This window comes from Aquarana catesbeiana, linkage group LG12 (genome assembly GCF_042186555.1).
Source record: "Aquarana catesbeiana isolate 2022-GZ linkage group LG12, ASM4218655v1, whole genome shotgun sequence".
NCBI lineage: Eukaryota > Metazoa > Chordata > Amphibia > Anura > Ranidae > Aquarana > Aquarana catesbeiana.
In genome coordinates, this window is record NC_133335.1 from 237389288 (window position 1) to 237409046 (window position 19759).

A 19759-nucleotide genomic window follows, 5' to 3' on the forward strand; every position below is an offset into this window, starting at 1 on the left:
ATTGAGCCGCTCCGTGGATGACATCACTTCCGGGTTCACCGTCCTTCCAGCTGATGACGCCGGCTTCACAGCGGCTTCCTGTGTCCTACACCGCTGTGTTTAGTGATCACATCCATTCCATCTGAAGGCTTCCTCTGACCGCCACCCTTTCCAATGCAGCTTAAATTATGATGTGCCTGATTACCACTTCCATTCTGTAAGTGTTTTTAACCCGTTTTGGGGCATTAAAATTGTTAATCTTCTGCACTTAGAGGCGCCTTTGTTGTTTTCTTGTGACCTCTCCTAGCAACCATTGACCCCCAAGCAACAAAAAAGCCCCCCCCCCCCCAGCACCCCAGCAACCATAGACTTCCCCAACAACAATAGATCCCCAAGCGGCCAGTATCAATAGACCCTCCAGCAAACTCTGGCACCCCCTTGCATACATTCAGTGCTGGAGGTGCCGCGGTCCTGCTGAAAAAAAAGCCCTGTGTTTTCATGTGTAGGTGTCCCACGACGTGTGCGTTTACATTTGTGGTACATGGCCCCGTCAATCATCCCTTTGATGCAGTGAAGTTGTCCTGTCACCTTAGCAGAAAGACACCCCCAAAGCCTAATGCTTCCACCCTCATGTTTGACAGTGGGAATGGTGTTTTGGGGTCATAGGCAGCATTACTCCTCCTCCAAACACGTTGAGTTGATTTCAAAGAGCTCAATTTTGGTCTCATCTGACCACAACACTTTCACCCAGTTCTCCTCTGAATCATTCAGATGTTCATTAGCAATCTTCCGATGGACCTGTACATGTGATTTCTTGAGCAGGGGAACCTTGCGGGGACTGCAGGATTTCAGTCCTTCACGGTGTAGTGTGTTACTAATTGTTTTCTTGGTGACTATGGTCCCAGCTGAGATCATTGACAAGATTCTCCCGTGTAGTTCTTGGCTGATTCCTCACCGTTCTCAAGATCATTGAAACTCCACGAAGTGAGATCCTCAATGGAGCCCCAGACCGAGGGAGATCGACAGTTATTTTGTGTTTCTTCCATTTGCAAATACCGTATTTATCGGCGCATAACACACACTTTTTTCCCCTTAAAATCAGAGGAAAATCATGGGTGCGTGTTATACGCCGATCCCCCGCCGATCTCCACTGATTGTGAGCGGAGCGCTCGCGTCGAGATACACATAGCCGAGTGTACTCAGCTCTTCTCGGCTCCACTCACAGTCATGCCCCGTCCCGCCATTGGACCTGTGTTATGTCCATCATAGGGCGGGACTGGGCGTGACTGTGAGCGGAGCCGAGAAGAGCCGAGTATACTCGGCTATGTGTATCTCGGCTCCGCCCAGTCCCTGCGATCTCAGCGGCACTCGCTCTGCTCCGCCGAGTCCCTCCGCGGCGCCATATTTAAATCTGGGCAAGGCTGAAATGGATACTGGGGAAGGCTGCAAGGCTGCACTGACATGGCTGCAATGGACACTGGGGAAGGCTGCACTAACAAGGCTGCACTGACATGGCTGCAAGGCTGCACTGACAAGGCTGCACTGGGGCAAGGCTCCAATGGACACTGGGGAAGGCTGCACTAACAAGGCTGCACTGACATGGCTGCAAGGCTGCACTGAGAAGGCTTCAATGACATTGACAAGGCTGCAGATGGACACTGATGAGGCTACATTGATGGGCATTTAAATGTAAGTTTTTTTTCCTTAAACTTCCCTCCTAAAAGTTTTTTTCCCTTGAAATTCCCTCCTAAACTTGGGGTGCGTGTTATACGCCGATAAATACAGTAATCGCACCAGCTGTTGTCACCCTCTCACCAAGTTGCTTGGCGATGGTCTTGTAGCCCATTCCAGCCTTGTGTAGGTCTACAATCTTGTCCCCGACATCCTTGGACAGCTCTTTGGTGTTGGCCATGGTGGAGAGATTGGAATCCGATTGATTTGCTTCTGTGGACAGGGGTCCTTTATGCAGGTAACAAGCTGAGATTAGAAGCACTAATCTCAGCTCGCTACCTGTATAGAAGACACCTGGGAGTCAGAAATCTTGCCGATTGATCGGGGATCAAATACTTACTTTACTCATTAAAATGCAAATCAATTTTTTAACTTTTTTCAAATGTGTTTTTCTTTATATTTTTGTTGTTAAAAATATAAAAATCACTTTAAAATAAACAGACTATTAAAACTTATAGACTGATCATTTCTTTGTCAGTGGGCAAACCCACACCTCCCAACATTTTGAGATGGGAATGAGGGACACCTACTAACAAATGTATGTAGGCATAGGACACGCCCCCCTGAAAGTGGAAGTAAACCCTCCATTTAACAGTTTCAAAGAACAGTTACATTGCCGGAAATGTAACACTCCCATTGGTTGTGCTCTCAACCAAACTGTTAAACCGTCCAATGATTGGTGTCATAAATGATCACATGTGCAGCATCATGGCAGTTGTAGATTAAACAGAGGCCAAGATGGCAGCTTCCTTGGCTGAAAATGATAGGAGGGTTCACTTCCACTTTAAAGGAGAATTAACCAAAAAAAAAAAGGATAATTAAATCCACAAGGACTTTTTTTACCACTACTATTCCTTTATATTGGCTTTTAAAATGTACAAATGCAGCAATTTAGAATTCGGATGAAAGGTTTAGCGCTGAGAAACAATTTTTGAAAGATAAAAAGTGCATTTTATATACAACTATATAGATCAGATCAAAATGAGGGACAAATGAGGAGGAATGAGGGACGTTGCTCCAAATCAGGGACAGTTCCTCCAAATCAGGGACAGTTGGGAGCTATGGGCAAACCTACAAAATCAGCAGGGGATCAAATACTTTTTTCCCTCACTGTACCAATCCCATGAGGCATTGCAAGGCTGACAGGTTCAAGCATGACTCCCAAAGGCAGAGGCACAGTAGGACTTGTAGTCTCTCTGGAGGGCCACAGATTGATCAGCCATGCCTGAGTCTGTTCCCTACTGCAGTGGTTCATTTGTAACCACTGGTCAATATTAGGATAGGAGTAGAGACTATCCATAAAAAACAGAATTTCATATTCCAACTGCTAAAATATTTCCAAATCTTCACCACACAAGAGAGGGTAAATCTAACGTTTGCAGTGTTTAGTAAATATCTTCTCATCTCTCTCCATTGGCCTCCATCAGTCCAGCAGCATTTGGTTTCCATCTCTGACCGGTATGATATTTGTGTTAATATTGTGAAATTATGGGGCCTGTTCAGCCTCATTCCCTCCGAAATGTTAACAGGAACATTCACTTTGCAATGTTTTAGCTACACAAGGATGTTTTGTTAGTACTTAGCAACACGAAGACTGTACAACTCCGAGGTACCATCTACGGAGACGGCCTCCATCTGGAGGAGTGCTCACCTACACAACAGCCTCTTCGGCAATAAGTGATGGGATTATCTGCAGCTGTTCAGCAGCTGTGTGATCTGTACCAGATTAGGGATGACATAAGTGCGGCTCCTATAGCAATCCGTACGCAGCAACAGAACTTTAACTCTTCCCCTTCTTGCCGTATCTTATATACAAGAGGCAGCCATGGAACAAAATGGCCACCACGATGGATGTGGATGGGCCTTTTTCTGCAGACCCGAAAGATCGGGAATCTCTGGGCTTAAGCGCAGGGGTAAGAAAATATCAGGCCGAACGTTATAATTCCAACCTTTGTGCAAGGCGTCTAATGCTGGAGCCCATGAGCTCTGCCAAAGCAAATGTGAGGAAAAGGTCAGCAGGAGGGGATGGCAGGATTGGAGGGGTAATTGGAAGCAGACAGACGAAGGATCGGGGAAAGACAGCCCAGTAACACCTATGTATCATTGTATCATGTTCAAGAAGAAATGTGTTATTCATGGAGGGGAACAGAAGAATGAAGAACAGGGAAAAATAGGGTGGCAAAGACTAATGCCCTGTACACACGATCTGAAAATCGGACGACAGATCGCTTGTTAGTGGCAAGTAGGAATTGAATAGGTTACTAAAGTTATAGAATAATCCAATCTGCTTGTCCGATCTGATAATATCGGATGAACTGCCGTGATCAGTTACCGAAAACTGTGTACTAACGATTAGATTATCGCACGATCGATTCGAAAGCGGTATTTTTCAAACGATTTTCGGATTGTGTGTATGGGCCCACAAGAGTGAAGAGGGTAGAGAGAGAAAAAGGGAGAAAGAACAGGGAAGGGAGGAAGAATGGGGAAGGGAGGGAGAGAATGGGGGGAGGGAGAGAATTGGGGGGGGGGGAGAGAATTGGGGGGGGGGGAGGTGAAGTGAGAGAGGTAGGGAAAGAGGGTAATAGGGAAGGGAGAGGGGCAGGGGGATATGGGGAGAATGGAGAAGGGAGAGTGAGGAGTGGGAAAGAAAAGAGACAGAGAAGAGAGGGGAATGGAGAAGAGAGAGAGAAAGAATGAAAAAGGGAGAGAGGTAGGTGAAGAGAGGGGGAGAAACAGGGGAAGAGGGAAAATTGGGAAAAGAGAGGGGCGGGTGAGTGAGAATGAGAAAGGGAGACAGGCAGAAGGGAGAGAGGAGAATGGGGAAAATTTACCGGAGAGGGAGAAAGGAGAATAAAAGGGGGAGAGCCGAGGGAAACGGAAGGGAAGAGAAGTGAGGGGGTGAGAAGAATGGGGAAGGGAGTTTGGAGTGAGAGGAAGAATAGGGAAGGGAGAGAGGAAGGAAGAGCAAGGAAAAGAATAGGGAAGGGAGAGAGCGGGTGGGAAGAATGGGGACAGGAGAGAGGTGGGAAGATAGAGGAAGAATGGGGATGGGAGAGAGGTAGGGGAATGGGGAAGGGAGAGGGGAAGGGAGAGGGGCAGGGGGATTGGGGGAAAAGATAGAAGGGAGACAGAGAAGGGGGGGGAGAGGAGGAATAGCGAAAGGAGAGGGGTAGCATTGGGGGGGGATGGGAAAGGGAGACAGGCAGGATGGAGAGAAGACAATGGGAAAGCTGAAAGCCAGAGCAGGGGGAAAAAGTAGTGAGGGGGGGAGAAGAAAAATGGGGAAGGGAGTGAGTTGGGAAACAAAGGAAAAGAATGAGGAGGGCAGAGAGAGAGAGATGGGAATGGGGAACAGAGAGCAACAGAGGGAGGAAAGAAGAATGGGGGAAGGGAGAGAGGCACAAGAATGGGGAAGGCACAGCGTTGGTGGAGAAAGGAAGAATAGGAAAGGGAGAGACGTGGAAAAGAGAGGAAAAAGGTGGGGAAGGGAGAGAGCTGGGGGGGGGGGTGAGAAAGAAAGAATGGGGACAGGAGAGCGGTGGGGGGGTAAGAGAGGGAGACAGGAGAGAGGTAGGGGGGGTGAGAGAGGAAGAATGGGGACAGGAGAGAGGTGGGGGGTGGGTGAGAGAGGAAGAATGGGGACAGGGGAGAGGTGGGGGGGTGAGAGAGGGAGACGGGAGAGAGGTGGGGGGGTGAGAGAGGAAGAATGGGGACAGGAGAGAAGTGGGGGGGGAAGGGAGAGGAAGACTGGAGACGGGAGAGAGGTGGGGGGGGGTGAGAGAGGAAGAATGGGGACAGGGGAGAGGTGGGGGGGTGAGAGAGGGAGACGGGAGAGAGGTAGGGGGGTGAGAGAGGAAGAATGGGGACAGGAAAGAAGTGGGGGGGGATGAGAGAGGAAGACTGGAGACGGGAGAGAGGTGGGGGGGTGAGAGAGGAAGAATGGGGACGGGAGAGAGGTGAGAGGAGAGAGGAAAAATGTGGAAGGGGAGAGGCAGGGGAAGAGCGAGAAGCAAGAAAAGGAGAGAGTGGAATGGGTAAGAGAGAGTGAGAGTGGATAGAAGAAAAAGAGGGGGAAGGGAGGAAGAATAGAGAAGGGAGAGAGGCGGAAGAGAGAGGAAAAGAATGGAAAAGGGAGAGAGGGGAAAAGCAGGGGAAAAAGGAGAATGGGGAAAGGAAAGGAGGCGGAGGGAGGGTTGGGAGAATAATGGGAAAGGCAGAAGGGAGAGAGGAGAATGGGGAAACTTGATAAGCAGAAAGGAGAATAAAAAGGGAGAGAAACAGGGGGAAGAGATCGGAGAGGGGAAGAGATCGGAGAGGGGAAGAGATCGGAGAGGGGAAGAGAAAGGTGGGAAGGAAAGAGAAGCGTGGGGGGGTGGGGGGGGGGGTTGGGAGGCAGAGAGGAGGAATGAAATAAATTCCTAGAGACCAACTATTTATTAGACACATACTGGCCCCGCACCTGGAAATGCTACAAGACCCCAAAGAGAGACAGACCTTAAAGTTATCCATAAACATACAGATTTTTTTTTTCAGCCTGCGGGCCAATGAGAACCCAGCCTGAAAGATCTTTTCCCAAGTCCGACAATCATAGTTATGTGTATGGACAACCTGAGCGGTGCTTCCTGTCGGCCTCCTGTCATAGGTGTCCTATTGTAAATGTCTGACCTGCAGGCTCTTCATTCTGATGAGATGATCTCCTCCTCTTTGGATCACACTGCTTATGTAAAAGACGGATCATGTAAGGCTGGCCATATACACAGTGTGGATGGAGAAATCTCTCGCTGCAGATATTGTACTCTGATAGCGGGCTCCGCTGGTTAATACAATACCCAAAACAGTGTCTGCATCTGATTGGATACAGCTACCGTTCCACCTTTCAAATGGATATTGGCGGATGGGAGGGTGGAAACGGGCATATTTCAGTGGATTAATCAGGAACCAGATGAAATCTACATAATGTATGGCTATCTTCGAATTAGGAGGCTGGGGAGGGGGAGGGGCACAGAGAGAAGCAATGAGAAAACAAGGGGGATTGGGGGGCTGGAATATCACACCTCCCAACATTTTGAGATGGGAATGAGGGACACCTACTTGCAAACGTATGCAGGCATAGGACACGCCCCCCTGGCACACCCCCCTTAAAGGGGAATTAACCAAAAAAAAAAAAAAAGGTTGATTAAATCCACAAGGACTTTTTTTTTACCACTCCTATTCCTTTATATTGGTTTTTGGAATTTATAAAATGCAGCAATTTAGAAATTGGATGAAAGGTTTAGCACTGGGAAACAATTTTGAAAGATAAAAAGTGCATTTTAGATACAACTATATGGATCAGACCAAAATAAGGGACAAATGAGGGGCAAAGAGGGACAAATGAGGGGCAAAGAGGGACAAATGAGGGGCAATGAGGGACAAATGAGGGGCAATGAGGGACAAATGAGGGGCAAAGAGGGACAGAGGGACATTGCTCCAAATCAGGGACAGTTGGGAGCTATGGAATATAGAGAATGAGATTTAAATAATGAGAGCATAGTGTATGGGGTATACTCTCGTGTGATAGCGGGGAGAGATTGGGTAGATAAGGTAGAAGGAGTCAGACTGAAGAGGCGGGAGATTAGACGGATCACAGAAGAATCTAGACAGATAGAAGTACGGAGAGATCTCAATTTATTATCTATGACAGCTACATGAGGAGTATGCTGAATGCCGACTAATACACTACTTCCTATGTGGTGTAGTCTTTGCAACCCTAGGGAGCAGACTACTTTGGGAATGAATTCCTACCTATCATGGCGGACATGCATCCCGGCTCACACCTAAGCTTAGTACTGCGGCACGGTGTGTGTGGTCCAGCAGCTGAGGGTATAATTATTTCCACATGTTGCCTATTTGTGCTCTTATTAAAACACTGACAGGGCAACACGAGTATTCTCCCGTCACAATGCGGTTGAGTTACTAAGGCTGGATTCACACCTATGGCATTTTTAGTGCTTTTTGCATTTTGCAAATTTGCACTACAGAACAAGTTCCATAGGAAACCATGGTAAATGGACTGTAGTGCAAACCTGCAAAATGCAAAAAGCACTAAAAATGCCATAGGTGTGAATCCAGCCTTAAGGCAAATAGACTCTTTGCATTTGGCAGGTGCAGTAGTACTCTGCAGGGGCATTTGCTCCAGAGCTTAGTAAATGAGATGAAGCTTCAAAGCTGCAAAAAATACCCAATCACATGTACGGAAAAACTTGCACAAGATTGGATGATGAAAGTCAGCAGAGCTTCATTTACTAAGCCCTGGAGCAACTGTCCTTGCAGGGTGCACAATATATTTGCTTTTAGTAAATCAAACCCAATGTCTTCACATCTGGCCTGGTCCTGGTTAAGGATGAGCTCCGTTGTGTTCGCACAGCCCACGTGCAGAGCCCGCCAGGAAGTCGGCATGGCGCTGCGCTAATCACAGGCAGCGAGACATTTCCTGATCTCTGCAGCCGAGCATCGGGAAAATGTCTCACTGCCTGTGATTAGCGCAGCACCGTGCCAACTTCCTGGCGGGCTCTGCACGGGGAGTGTGCGAACACGCCGGAGCTCATCCTTAGCCCTGGTATGACAGCAAACCGACACAAAGCAAGGTCCATAAAGACATGGATGAGTGGGTTTGGGGTGGAGGAACTTGACTGGCCTGCACAGAGTCCTGACCTCAACCCAATAGAACACCTTTTGGATGAATTAGAGCGGAGACTGTGAGCTAGGCCTTCTCATCCATCATCAGTGCCTGACCTCACAAATGCGCTTCTGGAAGAATGGTCAAACATTCCCATAAACCTTGTGGACGGCCTTCCCAGAAGAGTTGAAGCTGTTATAGCTGCAAAGGGCGGAGCCAACTCAATATTGAACCCTACGGACTAAGACTGGGATGCCATTAACGTTCATTTGCATGTAAAGGCAGGTGTCACAATACTTTTGACAATATAGCGTATATGGGAGGACAGATACAATCTGGAGAGGGAAGGAGGGCGGTAATATATCAGATGTACTGACAACCTGGGAAATTGGTGAAGGCCGATCTCCCAGAAAGCCGCGGCTTGCAAGTGCTCAGGAAGCAATGATGCTGCTTCAGCTGATTCCACCTTATTAGCTTCAGGGTTGAATACAACCTGTCACTATAGGGAAACGTATATTAGGTAGGGATGTCTAGTTAGGGATTCTCACTGGAGCTGCTTAGCTGGCTGAGGAGTTCCTTCTACAGATGTTTAATATTCTGTAAGAACCTTTGATTGAACCGTAAGTAATGTACCTAGGTTGCCAATCTTTGGCCAGATCAAGCAGCAATCCCATGTCTGTGGGAACCCCCCCCCCCCCCCCACCCCCCCAAACTCTGCTTATCACCATTAGGGACAACCGTTAATTAAGCGGACTAGGAAAACTGTCCCAATTTCTATCTTTTGTCCAAGAGTAGAGGTTTAGTCCTCATCTGCCCATCGCACCACACACTGCGCTCACCTTCTCTCGGTTATTCGGTGTCAGACTCCGGTACAGCTTCCTCCCTTGCTTTCCCGCGTTCCAGATCGTGAATGAGGGCCAGTGCTGGAGGACTCTCTCTTCCAGGAACTTCACCCGATTCTTCCAGATCGTATCCCTAAAAAAAAAGAGAAGATGACCTATCTTATGGCAGCGGTGCGGTGTGCGGTGGTGTTGAGTTGTTGAATGGGATACATTTGTAATAAAAGGAGGACATATGGAGTTTCCTAATGCTGAAGAGATGACACTTTAATATGATCAGAATGAACTCTTTTTTTAAGGTTTTTTTTGTTTGTTTTTGCAGTCAGGTGAAAATTAAATATTGCAAATTAATATGCGTCTTCTATCTAACCAGCAGGTGGAGCTCTAGTCTCCTTTTCACATCATTAGGCTGTTTACTTTTCAGCTGTGTTGAAAGATGACCATTATTTTTTTCTTCTTTTTTCCTTCTCCCTATCCTCCTCCTATTTATCTATCTTTTTCCTAAACTTTTCAAACCATTTCTTTTTTAAAATATAATCAAAACTAGTTACTGCAAATTATACGGGACTCTTAAAGTGATTGTAAAACCTCGTTTTTTTTTTTTTTTTTTAAATAACAAACATATCACATACCTCCACTGTGCAGCTCATTTTGCACAGTGTGGCCCTTGATCTTCGTCTTCTGGGGTCCCCCGGTGGCTCTCACACTCTCCCAGGGGGTTACCTTGCGGGAACGCTCCCGAGTCCAGCATTTGCGTCCATAGACACGAATGCCGGACTCGGCCCCGCCCTCCCGGCGACCGCATCACTGAATTTGATTGACAGCAGCAGGAACCAATGGCTGCACTGCTATCAATCTATCCAATCAAGAGCTGGGATCCTGTGGGGAGAGAGAGAGAGAGAGAGAGCACGTCTCCACCGACGGAAATACGGGGCTCAGGTAAGAGGGGGGGGGGGGCGGTCACTGCCAGGTGTTTTTTCACCTTAATGCATAGGATGCATTAGGGTGAAAAAACACGAGGGTTTACAACCCTTTTAAGTACATATCTAGACACATACATTTTTGTCAAAAGTATTGGGACGCCTGCCTTTACACGCACATGAACTTTAATGGCATTCCAGTCTTAGTCTGTAAGGTTCAATATGGAGTTGGCTCCGCCCTTTGCAGGTATAACAGCTTCAACTCTTCTGGGAAGGCCGTCCACAAGGTTTAGGAGTGTGTCTATGGGAATGTTTGACCATTCTTCCAGAAGTGCATTTGTGAGGTCAGGCACTGATGTTGGATGAGAAGTCCTGGCTCTCATTCTGCTCAAATTCATCCCACAGGTGTTCTGTCGGATTGAGGTCACGACTGTGCAGGCCAATCAAGTTCCTCCACCCCAAACTTGCTCATCCATGTCTTTATGGACCTTGCTTTGTGCACCGGTCCAAATCATTTGGTGGAGGGGGGATTATAGTGGGGGATTGTTTTTTAGGGGTTGGGCTTGGCCCCTTAGTTCCAGTGAAGGGAACTCTTAAGGCGTCAGCGCACCAAGATATTTTGGACAATTTCTTGTTCCCAACTTTGTGGGAACAGTGTGGGGACGGCCCCTTCCTGTTCCAACATGACTGCTCACCAGTGCACAAAGCAAGGTCCATAAAGACATGGATGAGCGAGTTTAGGTTGGAGGAACTTGACTGGCCTGCACAGAGTCCTGAGCTCAACTCCATAGAACACCTTTGGGATGAATTAGAATTCCCATAGACACACTCCTAAACCTTGTGGACAGCCTTCCAAGAAGAGTTGAAGCTGTTATAGTTGCAAAGGGTGGGCCAACTCAATATTGAACATGGATGAGCAGGTTTGGGGTGGAGGAACTTGCCTGGCCTGCACAGAGTCCTGACCTCAACCCCACAGAACACCTTTGGGATGAATTAGAGTGGAGACTGCGAGACAGTCTAAGGCCTTATAGGCTGAAACGCATCAACTGACTTAATCTGCGTTTGTTCACTGTGGCTATTCAATAAAATGAAGAAAATTTAAGAGCAACAACCGGAGTGCGGATAATTTTTCTCTACATTACTCTACTCAGCCAGCGACTGTGGATCGAGCACCTGGGAGCTCTGCTATCTATGTGGTGTATGGGTAGTAGCACTGGCTTGTCTGTTTATACTTTAGACTGCGAGCCAGGCCTTCTCATCCAACATCAGTGCCTGACCTCACAAATGCTCTTCTGGAAGAATGGTCAAACATTCCCATAGACACCCTCCTAAACCTTGTGGACGGCCTTCCCAGAAGAGTTGAAGCTGTTATAGCTGCAAAGGGCGGAGCCAACTCAATATTGAACCCTACGGACTAAGACTGGGATGTCATTAAAGATCATGTGCATGTAAAGGCAGGCGTCTCAATACTTTTTGGGAATACAGTGTATGTGCAAAATGCAATAAACAATATCCTAGGAAATTATCATGACTTCAGTGCAAAAGTCCTTCATAAATGTCTTCAGCCTTCCAACCATTCATTGATTATAGCTCAGAAATCCAGACAAGACAACGCGTTTCAGAGGCTTTGAAGTACCTCTTTATCAGGGCTGGGGGATAAACAGACATGGCTGAACGCACAGAGAAAAAAACGCAAAGGAAAAGTTGCGTTTTTCAAAAAGTCAACAAGGCAAATGCAAACAAGGGTTGCTTTGTGTGACATTTTGCCCCCCTCCAATTTTTTTCACTCCCCGGGCTATGTCATGGTATTAACAAACTGGGCGATTCACACTAAATACTCCAAGTTCTAACAAAACTTTTTTGTAAAGAAAAAAAAAGTCCATAAAATTCACAAGAGCAAAAAGAGGTTTAAAATGTAATGAGCTGCATAGCCGCAGAGTACAGATAAATAAGCCCGTGTCAGTGTGGAGGGGAATTAGAATACTACCAAGAGTTCTCATTCACTCGTGAAATTTTATTTTACAACTGATCTCATTCCCCCGGGGTGAACCTTTCTGCTGAGTCAATGGCTGTGAACACCTCTCCCCGCGGGATCCAGAGACACCTGACTCCAGACAACCTCCTCTGACAGCTTCATCCTTCAGCTTGTGCTCAGATAAGCATCTTGTTCTGCGCCAAAAAAATTCAGGATTTCTATTGGACATCATGATGAAAGATTCACCCCAAATGGAAGGTCCCGGTAATCAGAGTCACCCCCCAATCAGCAAGAATCTAAAGAAGATCGTACACAGCAAGACCGAATGTAGACATTGCAATGTGTTTTGTTATGAATGGAAATTCTGAACAATGTGATTTGGATGAATCCGAACTTCTGAATAGTAACGAATTTCAATGAATCCAAAAATAAATTACAACGAAACAAAATCACGAATTAGAAAAATTCAAAATTGAATTTGAAAAAGTAAAAAATAAATTTAAATTTAAAAAGGAAACATATTGCAATAAATACATATTCTTATTCTCCAAAAATAATCCACACACATCCACTACTTAATGACCCTGTAATCTATTTTTCATTAAATTGTTTGTGTCCTCCGAGAGTTCACGAACCTCTTCCCCTCCCCCCCTCACTTCCCTTTCGAATGAGCAGAGGGCACACGAGTTGTGATCAAGTACACTGCTCTATGCACACTACAAATCCCATAGTCAATGGTCACTAGTCCATAGTCACTAGTCCATAGTCACTGGTCACTATTCCATAGTCACTGGTCACTAGTCCATAGTCACTGGTCACTAGTCCATAGTCACTGGTCACTAGTCCATAGTCACTGGTCACTAGTCCATAGTCACTGGTCACTATTCCATAGTCACTGGTCACTAGTCCATAGTCACTAGCCCATAGACACTGGTCGCTAGTCACTGGCCCATAGTCACTAGTCCATAGACATTGGGTACTAGTCCATAGTCCATGGTCACTAGTGCATAAACACTGGTCACTAGTCCATAGACACTGGTCACTAGTCCATAGACACTAGACTTTGGTTACTAATCCATAGTCACTGGTCTATAGTCACTAGTCCATAGTCACTGGTCACTAGTCCATAGACACTGGTCATTAGTCCATAGTCACTAGTCCATAGACATTGGTCACTAGTCCATAGACATTGGTCACTAAGTCCATAGATATTGGTCACTAAGTCCATATATATTGGTCACTAAGTCCATAGATATTGGTCACTAAGTCCATAGATATTGGTCACTAAGTCCATAGATACTGGTCACTAGTCCATAGACACTAGTCCATAGACATTGGGTACTAGTCCATAGTCACTGGTCAGTAGTCCATAGTCAAGAGTCCATAGTCACTGGTTAATAGTCCATAGATTCTGGTCAGTAGTCCATAATCACTAGTCCATAGACACTGGTCACTAGTCCATAGTCACTGGTCACTAGTCCATAGACACTAGACTTTGGTTACTAATCCATAGTCACTGGTCTATAGTCACTAGTCCATAGTCACTGGTCACTAGTCCATAGACACTGGTCATTAGTCCATAGTCACTAGTCCATAGACACTGGTCACTAGTCCATAGACACTGGTCACTAGTCCATAGACATTGGTCACTAGTCCATAGACATTGGTCACTAAGTCCATAGATATTGGTCACTAAGTCCATATATATTGGTCACTAAGTCCATAGATATTGGTCACTAAGTCCATAGATATTGGTCACTAAGTCCATAGATACTGGTCACTAGTCCATAGACACTGGTCACTAGTCCATAGACATTGGGTACTAGTCCATAGTCACTGGTCAGTAGTCCATAGTCAAGAGTCCATAGTCACTGGTTAATAGTCCATAGATACTGGTCAGTAGTCCATAGTCACTAGTCCATAGACGCTGGTCGCTAGTCCATAGTCACTGGTCACTAGTCCATAGACACTAGTCATTGGTTACTAGTCCATAGTCACTGGTCTATAGTCACTAGTCCATAGTCACTGGTCAGTAGTCCATAGACACTGGTCACTAGTCCATAGTCACTAGTCCATAGACACTGGTCACTAGTCCATAGTCACTAGTCCATAGACACTGGTCACTAATCCATAGACACTGGTTACTAGTCCATAGACACTGGTCACTAGTCCATAGTCACTAGTCCAAAGACACTGGTTACTAGTCCATAGATACTGGTCACTAGTCTATAGTCACTAGTCCATAGTCACTGGCTATGAGTCCATAGTCTATCTTGAGTCTTCTCTTGTTCTGGAGCGAACAAGAGAAGGTACAATCCTACATTCAGTGGGACCGTGGAAAAGGAACATAGCCACCCTCTATCAGGAAGCCGGTTCACAGCAGCACAAAAAATGGATTTGGAGGAGACAGAGCAACAGAATGCTTTTTTTGAATAGGAATATCTACTGGAATAAATTTTTTAGTGTCACCCTAATTGTAATATAACCCCAGACTTTAATGTCAGTCTACAATAATACACCGGAGGTCAGCTGATCTCTATCGGTTCCACGTTTATTTCAGGGCAAAAAATCCAGACTATAACGAGTCAAATAATAAATGTATTCTCATATTCTAAGTTATAAATAAATACAATATATATTCCTGTAATATGTAATATTTATGATCTCGATACATAAGGAACATAAAAGTACACAGATATCGCCACTCTTAAGAGGTGCAATCCTGACTCTAGTTATTGAAAGGGATGAAATTTGATGGGGGATGAGTCTTCTCCCGGGATAATTAATGTAACTTGTCAGTAATCGTACATATAGAACTAAAGAAACTTTTTATTTCCAGGCAGCTTTTTGATTTTGGCTGCCGTGAAGAGTACACAGAAGATCCTGGTTTCACCCTGCATGTGCACAGCTGAAATTTTACCCAGAATCTCCAGTGCCAGGAACTCTTGCTGCCACATCCCCTGAGGCTGGTACCTGACATTAGAGCGCGGGGTAAGAAGGAAAAGCCGGTTCCCAGAGTCACAGCCAGGACAGGTGCAGCCTGAGCAGTAGGAACTTGCCGTCTACACTCCAACAAGCCGAGCTGAGCGAACAAGCCTCGCAGCGCTTGTCATAACACTGTGAGAATAGTCTCTCTGTCTGGATCCCGGAGTTCCTTTCAGATCAAACCGAGAGCTGGAAATGTCACAGTGGTGATCTCTCACCTGCGGTAGCAGGAAACAGCTACCAGCAGGGACCTCTGCCAAACCCAACAGGAACAATGTGCCCTACTGTACAAATAGGAAACCCATGAATCGGAAAATGAAAAAGCTGAGAACATCTTCAGAGAAAGTATTAAAGCCCAAAATAATCCCCAATATCCAAATATTAGAGACTTTTCTGAATGTTTTGCTCAATGGAAAAATGGTCATTCCCACTACTGTGGTGACAACACAGAGGTAATAAAAATCAGTCACCAACTACACGATTCCACCAGATAACATGATCTGATTAAATGGTTTCTTCTCCCCATGTTTCTGTTTTTTTCTTTTAGCCTTCCTCACCATGACCTGTCTTATTAAGCTTTATGTTTAGTCCCCAAGAACTCCTCCACACAAGCCCAAGTACTCCTCCACACAAGTACTGCTCCACACAAGCCCAAGAACTCTTCCACAGAAGACCAAGAACTCTTCCACACAAGCCCAAGAACTCTTCCACACAAGCCCAAGAACTCTTCCACACAAGCCCAAGAACTCTTCCACACAAGCCCAAGAACTCTTCCACACAAGCCCAAGAACTCTTCCACACAAGCCCAAGAACTCTTCCACACAAGCCCAAGAACTCTTCCACACAAGCCCAAGAACTCTTCCACACAAGCCCAAGAACTCTTCCACACAAGCCCAAGAACTCTTCCACACAAGCCCAAGAACTCTTCCACACAAGCCCAAGAACTCTTCCACACAAGCCCAAGAACTCTTCCACACAAGCCCAAGAACTCTTCCACACAAGCCCAAGAACTCTTCCACACAAGCCCAAGAACTCTTCCACACAAGCCCAAGAACTCTTCCACACAAGCCCAAGAACTCTTCCACACAAGCCCAAGAACTCTTCCACACAAGCCCAAGAACTCCTCCACACAAGCCCAAGAACTCCTCCACACAAGCCCAAGAACTCCTCCACACAAGCCCAAGAACTCCTCCACACAAGCCCAAGAACTCTTCCACACAAGCCCAAGAACTCCTCCACAGAAGCCCAAGAACTCCTCCACAGAAGCCCAAGAACTCCTCCACAGAAGCCCAAGAACTCCTCCACAGAAGCCCAAGAACTCCTCCACAGAAACCCAAGAACTCCTCCACAGAAACCCAAGAACTCCTCCACAGAAGCCCAGGAACTCCTCCACAGAAGCCTATGAACTCCTCCACAGAAACCCAAGAACTCTTCCACAGAAACCCAAAAACTCCTCCACAGAAGCCATGGTTTACACACACTGCACTGATGATAGACAAAAAGCCAGGAACAGCTGTAAGCAATTTGTAATAAACAACTCAAAAATATCAGGCCCCATTTACATGTGCAAACTGGGGTCATTTGAGATTAGCTATGGGAGACCCAGCAGGGTTTGCTGTGAGAGAGGGAAGCCCCATTGAAAGCAATGGGAGGCTGACATCCCCCCCACACCTATTTACAGCCAATCACATGTAATCGTTTATGAAACGATGACCTGCAGATGATTGGCCCTGGACGCAGATAGACAGTGTGCAAGAGTGATTACCAGTGACTGGCCGAAAATAGCTGCAGGAGCGGTCAGCCTCCCATTGCTTTCAATGGGGCTTCCTGCTCACAGCTAATTGTAAACCATCCCATTCACAAGTGTCTATGGGGCCTTAGGCTGCCCTATTAACCAATAGTTCTGTATAAACATCTAGCCCAGGGGAAAAAGGAACACTTTGAATGGCTCCACCCAATATCCTAAATTGATAAATAATCCCCTTATTTGTAGGATTTGTGAAGGAAGAGAGACAAGCGGGTCCTCACTGTTTTAAGAGGTTGTCTACTGCAGTGGTTGTCAACCTATGAGCTCAAAAACGCCTTGAATGTGGTCCCTGACATCACCAAAGGGCCACACATAATGTTCAATATATGTAATTTTGAAGAGGACTGTAAGAGACTGCAGACCTAATAGAGGAAATGAGGGTCAGAGAGTGGACAGGATACATTGTTAGTTGGGGATATCCTGCAGAAGACAATACGAAACTAGGAATATGTTACATGAGCATAATTGAGATCAATGATATTACCCCAAGCAATGTTCCCACTACACACTGCTGAGGGGCCAGGGGGCCAAATATACCAGAGTGCTGCATGGTTGGGCCCCAGTTCTACTGGGCTTTCATAAACACAAATACATGGTAAGTTAACTGGATTTTACCCGCCGGCTCTAGTCACCTATACCAACCAACCAATACCTTTCACCATCACCTTCTTCTTCTACTTATTATTATAACTAAAACCAAACAGCCAAATTCAGAGTTGAGATATATATGTGAACTGTCCCACCCCCCATGAGACTTTTAACTTTTTATAGTCATATTGTGACCCAGCAAATCAAGATTGGTGCCCACACTTTTCTCCACCACAGTTAAGTAAGACAGCAATTCACCGACCAATCCCACCTTTCTGATTGGCAAACAAAGGTCCATCAACACTGCAGAATCTTCCTTCTGTTCTCTCTTCCCGGTGTTAAACTGACAGCGCTGTTGCATGCATTACAGCCTAATTGTTTCACAAAGTCAGTCCTCCCTTTCCCATTCTAAGGTCTGTTTTGCTGTATATAAAATCCATTTTGTTAATCTTTATTAAAAACTGAAATAAAGTGTGTTTTTATATCCAACCAGAGAGGCAAATCACCCAACTGGCCTTTATTATGTCTGGTCACGGTCTGTAATATAACACCAGGTATTTGGATTTTCTTCAGTCTGGTTGTGTCTGACTCTTCGTGACCTCATGGACTTTAACAAACTAGATCCCCGTCTGTCAACAGCTGCTTTTCTGGGCTGGGACAAGACCATAGTCAATGATTACCAATGTTAGAAAACATACTGAGTGGATTGATGGGTGATCATGGGCCCTTCTAATATCAAAGGCATGTACATGTATGGGCACCTCTTCCCTTCTAATATCGAAGACATATACATGTATGGGCACCACTTCCCTTCTAATATCAAAGACATGTACATGTATGGGCCCCACATCCCTTCTAATATCAAGGACTCGTACATGTATGGGCACCACTTCCCTTCTATTATCAAAGACTTGTACATGTATAGACACCACTTCCCTTCTAATATCAAAGACATGTACATGTATGGGCACCACATCCCTTCTAATATCAAAGACATGTATGGGCACCACTTCCCTTCTAATATCAAAGACTCGTACATGTATGGGCACCACTTCCTTTCTAATATCGAAGACATGTACATGTATGGGCACCACTTCCTTTCTAATATCAAAGACATGTACATGTATGGGCACCACTTCCCTTATAATATCAAAAACACTCAATGTTTGCTCATTGGGACTTTTTTTGGTGGCAGAAATTAAATACATTTTTATATATTAATTGATACATTGTTAAATCTTTACATTCATTATATGATCCAAACATATTCAATAAAATTAAGATCCATATAATAAGAGATAATGTTAGCCCTCAATATCTAGGACCTAATTTTTTTTTTATTCTTGGATCAAACAATAGAGGTTTTTTTTTATTGTTTAATATATTAATTGATACATTGTAAATTCTTTTCACATTAAAAAAAAACACAGAACTTTCATTGTATGATCCAAACATTCAATACAATTAAGACCTATATAATAAGAAATAATGTTAGAACTCAATATCTAGGTCCTAATTTTATTGAAAATGTTTGGATCATCCAATTGAGTTTTTTACAAATTTGTTTGGATTTTACATCAATAAATATACGGTCATTTTTTTTTTTTTAATGAAAACCCGTTATTATTGCCTGACACCAAAATATTCCAATGAGTAAACATTGTGTGTCTCTAAGTGTCTATTCACACCGCAGTGTGTGTGCTGAGCGCACGGAAATGCAGAAGTGTTGAGATACATTTGCATGCTGCGCTGCATTTTAAAAAAGAGCTGCAATGGTTTTTTCTTTTTTTTTTTTAAACTTCACAAAACTTTACTTGTAAAGGAAACTTTAACTGACTGTTTTAACCCCTTGCGTTTCCGCGTGTTGCAGTGCGCTTGATGCGTTAACAGGGATTGCATGTCCTATATTTTTTTTCAGCGCAGGGCAGCACACATCTGTGCAATGTACTGATGTGAACTCCTCATATTGAAGTACGTTGCTTGTACAATGTATAGGTGCTGGCATGTGTTGGTTATTGCATCCGGTGTGGAGGCTGCTTTCATACTGCTCTGTTAAAAAAAAATGCATTTTAAAATGCACATGTGTTAATTATGCGTTTGTGGTGCATTTTCTTTGTGCCTGACTCTCAGCATGCACTTGTGAAACCAAAAAGTAAAAAAAATTTAAAAAATTTAAAAAATAAAAAAGCAGCAAAAACGCAACCGCAGTGCATTTTTTATGCTTTTTTGTTGTGTTTTCCATTCATTTCAATGGGGAGCTGCGCTTTTGGTGCGAGT

General features: G+C 45.1%; 1 protein-coding gene across 3 annotated transcripts in view; it reads right to left on the reverse strand.

The window, feature by feature from the left end:
• B3GNTL1 (UDP-GlcNAc:betaGal beta-1,3-N-acetylglucosaminyltransferase like 1) overlaps positions 1–19759 on the reverse strand; it is a 431353-nt gene that overhangs the window by 27509 nt on the left and 384085 nt on the right. For all 3 annotated transcript variants that reach the window (XM_073606958.1, XM_073606957.1, XM_073606959.1), the window contains one exon: positions 9208–9343. In XM_073606958.1, the coding sequence (XP_073463059.1) occupies positions 9208–9343 (136 nt within the window). The remainder of the gene's footprint in view (positions 1–9207; positions 9344–19759) is intronic.